Raw genomic sequence first — 2930 nt, forward strand, 5'->3', positions numbered from 1 at the left:
CATCATCATAACCTTCCTCCCCGTCAGCTCAAGGTGGTGGAGAGCGAGCAGCTGCATCAATCCATCAATCTTTCCTTGCGCCAGGCGTCCATCGAAGGACATGGCCCTGTTTGAGGCCGTTCTCGGCCAACGTAGCGTCGGGCCGCGGGTGAGGTAGCCTGGTGTGCAGCTTGAGCCGCCGGGTCTCGACCGACGGCGCCACCCGCACTTCGGCCAAGCAGTGGGGCCGCGCGTTGGTGACCGCGAACAGGCGCTCCAGCGTGTCCGAGGGCAGCACGCTGACGGTCTCAGTCCAGCTGTCGGCCCACTTCAGCAGGCCGGGCGGCCCACCCCCGTCACCAGCTCGAACTCGGTCTCGTCCTGTAGGCCCGGGTGGGTGGTCAGCGAGGAGGGACCCGAGCTGGACACCTGTGGCGAGGCGTCGGAGGCAGACATCATGTGGTTGTGAGGAGTGCCCATGTGGGATCGACTATGGGCTGGCCTATGCAACGCCGCCACGTCAGCAAACAAGGCCACAGCGCGAAAGGTGCTGCAGTGAACAAGAAGTGGAGTGCCTGGCCAGCGTACCCTCTTATCTTCTCAGCAAAGCAGCAGCGCAATGGACCACCAGGACAGCTTGCTCCACTTCCCCTCCTACTCCCCGTCGTCGTACACGCCCCTGCCGCCCTTTCCCTGCCCAGCTCCCAGCACCACCAGCAGCGGTCATGGGCACAGGGGCAACCCCGCCCTCGTCGAGGAACTGCGGCAGGCCGTGGCCCTCCAGACAGGCCACCCCGAACCCCCCAGCTCATCTTCCTCCTCTACTCGCGTACCCCCCTCCCCCTCTTTTTTCTTTCTTTTTATTCTTTTAGGGCTGACTGTGTCTGGGACAGGATCGGTTGGACTACTTTGGGTTCCCGGCCACCACCGCCACCATCCACTTTGACGAGGTACGCACGCACTGTGAGAGACACAGACTCGATGCAGATGGCTGACGGGCGGCACCGGCGCTGCTGAAAAGGACAAGCACCGGGTGTGGTACCCGCACGAGAACTACATCCCTGTCAACCTGCACCTTCTCGCCAGCACTCTTCTCGATGCCGTGGTGCGTGGCGTCGATTCTGTGTCGCATCTCGTTCCGTGCCTTGTGTGCACCGCTCGCGCGTGTCGTGTTGTGTGCGGTTGCTCCGATTTTTACGCTCACGCCGACTCACACCAGAGCAAGATCGAGGAGGAGACCGGGAGCCGGGGCCTGCGGCAGAGCTTCGAGGAACTATGCGGGGTGTACCTCTACGTGGTGCAGGCCAAGCACGAAGCCCTCACCCGCGAACTGCAGCTCTACCAGACCCTCTTCAACCCGGCCTTGCGCCAGGTAGCACCTCGCCTTCGCCCATCCTGTCGAACATTGACTGACTCACAAACAACACACACGCACACACATGTATGACACACCGCACACACATGTATGACACACACACGCACACGCACACGCACACACGCACACACAGAGCGATAAGCACGCAGCGGGGCAGGGCGGGGTTGAAGACGAGACGAAGCGGCAGCGCATGATCAACAGCTTCATCCACAACTTTGTGCGCACCATGCGCAAGGCCAACTTCAATCCGCTCACCCAGGAGCAGATCAAATTCGCAGCCAACCCCGAACAGGTTCATACGTCGCACTACACGACACACGCACGCGACACGCGACACACACAGCACACTCGACGCACACGGCGCGCCATCGCACACGAGTGTTGATAGGTGGTGGTCTTTGGTGGGACATCAGATCTTGTTTGGAGTGCCGATGCGCATCGACTGGGACAAGCTGGATTCAAGCTTGCTGGAGGCCTACTTCAACTCGGTCGACGAACCCGACATTCCCCCGCCTCCGCCCTTTGCTCGCAACGTAGGCCCTGTGTGTCGTGTGTCGTGTGTCGTGTGTCTCGTGTCGTGTGTCGTGTGTCGTGTGTCGTGTGTGTGGTCTCTGGTGGTGACCACGTGTCTGTGTGTCAAGTGTTTGGTGTTCTGGCGCGGAGTGGGCGTACAGAGGCGGACCGGTCGCTTCGTGCTGGCCAAGCTCGACCTCCTCATCCAACGCGGGCTCAACATCTTCAAGGCCGCGCTCAGTCCCATCCTCCCCTCGCCCAAGGTACTCACCGCGACACGCGCACGCGCGCACGCGCAGGCGACTCACGATCGCTACTCGACGGTGACAGATACGGATCAGCGATGGGCTGGCATCGATGGCGCAGGACTACATGAATACCGGGGCGGAGCCCGAGCAGCCCCACACCAGCATCCACCTGCCTCGCTTCATCGACCGCAAGACGCTCCTCACCACCGCCGGTACCATCTTTGCTCACCATGCCGTGCAGCCATCACCAAACCACCACTCATTGCACTCACTCCCCGCCGCCCACGGCGCACGACACGACACGACACGACACGACACGACACGACACGACACGACACGACACGCACAGCGTCGCTGTTCGAGGAGGTGACAGTAGAGGAGCCGACGTACAAGGAAGTGGTGCTTCTGTTCAAGAAAAAGAAGAACAGCAGCAGCGGCAGCAGCGGGGAGGACCAGGCCCACTGCAAGCCCGACGAGAACGCCATCTTCATCCAACGGTCGGTCTTTCTCGTCTGTCCTCTCCTTCCCTCCGCGCCTCGCTGTCATTGACATTGTGTGCGGGCGTGTGTGTGTGCGTATCGGGTGTGTGTCGTGTGTCGTGTCGTGTTATAGGTTCTACGATATTCCAATGAAGAATCTGCAGGTGGTGTTTCCGCTGCAGCAGGCCGGATGGAACTGGGCCGACATGGTGTCGTTCCTCATGCTCCTCTCCTTCTCCGTCACTCTCGCCTTCAAGGCCTTCTTCACCCTCGCCCATTCCACGTACGTCTCTTCTTGGCGTCGTGTGCGCAAGCGCGAGTGCGAGTGCGAATGCG

At 61.2% G+C, this 2930-nt stretch overlaps 2 protein-coding genes across 2 annotated transcripts in view; one reads left to right on the forward strand and one right to left on the reverse strand.

The window, feature by feature from the left end:
• Positions 1-64: 64 nt before the first annotated feature.
• On the reverse strand, positions 65-438 carry ACA1_198110 (uncharacterized protein; the record flags this gene model as incomplete). The annotated part of the gene is made up of 2 exons (XM_004341645.1): positions 65-307; positions 331-438. 2 exons carry the CDS (start codon positions 436-438, stop codon positions 65-67), a joined length of 351 nt encoding a protein of 116 aa, XP_004341693.1.
• A 160-nt stretch (positions 439-598) lies between these two features.
• The window catches only part of ACA1_198120 (uncharacterized protein), a gene marked incomplete at both ends in the record, with an annotated part of 2504 nt that continues 172 nt past the window's right edge, over positions 599-2930 (forward strand). The window contains 10 exons of the mRNA XM_004341646.1: positions 599-808; positions 873-929; positions 956-1084; positions 1199-1351; positions 1488-1646; positions 1768-1887; positions 1996-2130; positions 2198-2327; positions 2465-2612; positions 2728-2877. Of these exons, the coding sequence (XP_004341694.1) occupies positions 599-808; positions 873-929; positions 956-1084; positions 1199-1351; positions 1488-1646; positions 1768-1887; positions 1996-2130; positions 2198-2327; positions 2465-2612; positions 2728-2877 (1391 nt within the window). The remainder of the gene's footprint in view (positions 809-872; positions 930-955; positions 1085-1198; positions 1352-1487; positions 1647-1767; positions 1888-1995; positions 2131-2197; positions 2328-2464; positions 2613-2727; positions 2878-2930) is intronic.

Source organism: Acanthamoeba castellanii (assembly GCF_000313135.1).
Source record: "Acanthamoeba castellanii str. Neff unplaced genomic scaffold scf7180000084753, whole genome shotgun sequence".
NCBI classification, from domain to species: domain Eukaryota; phylum Discosea; order Longamoebia; family Acanthamoebidae; genus Acanthamoeba; species Acanthamoeba castellanii.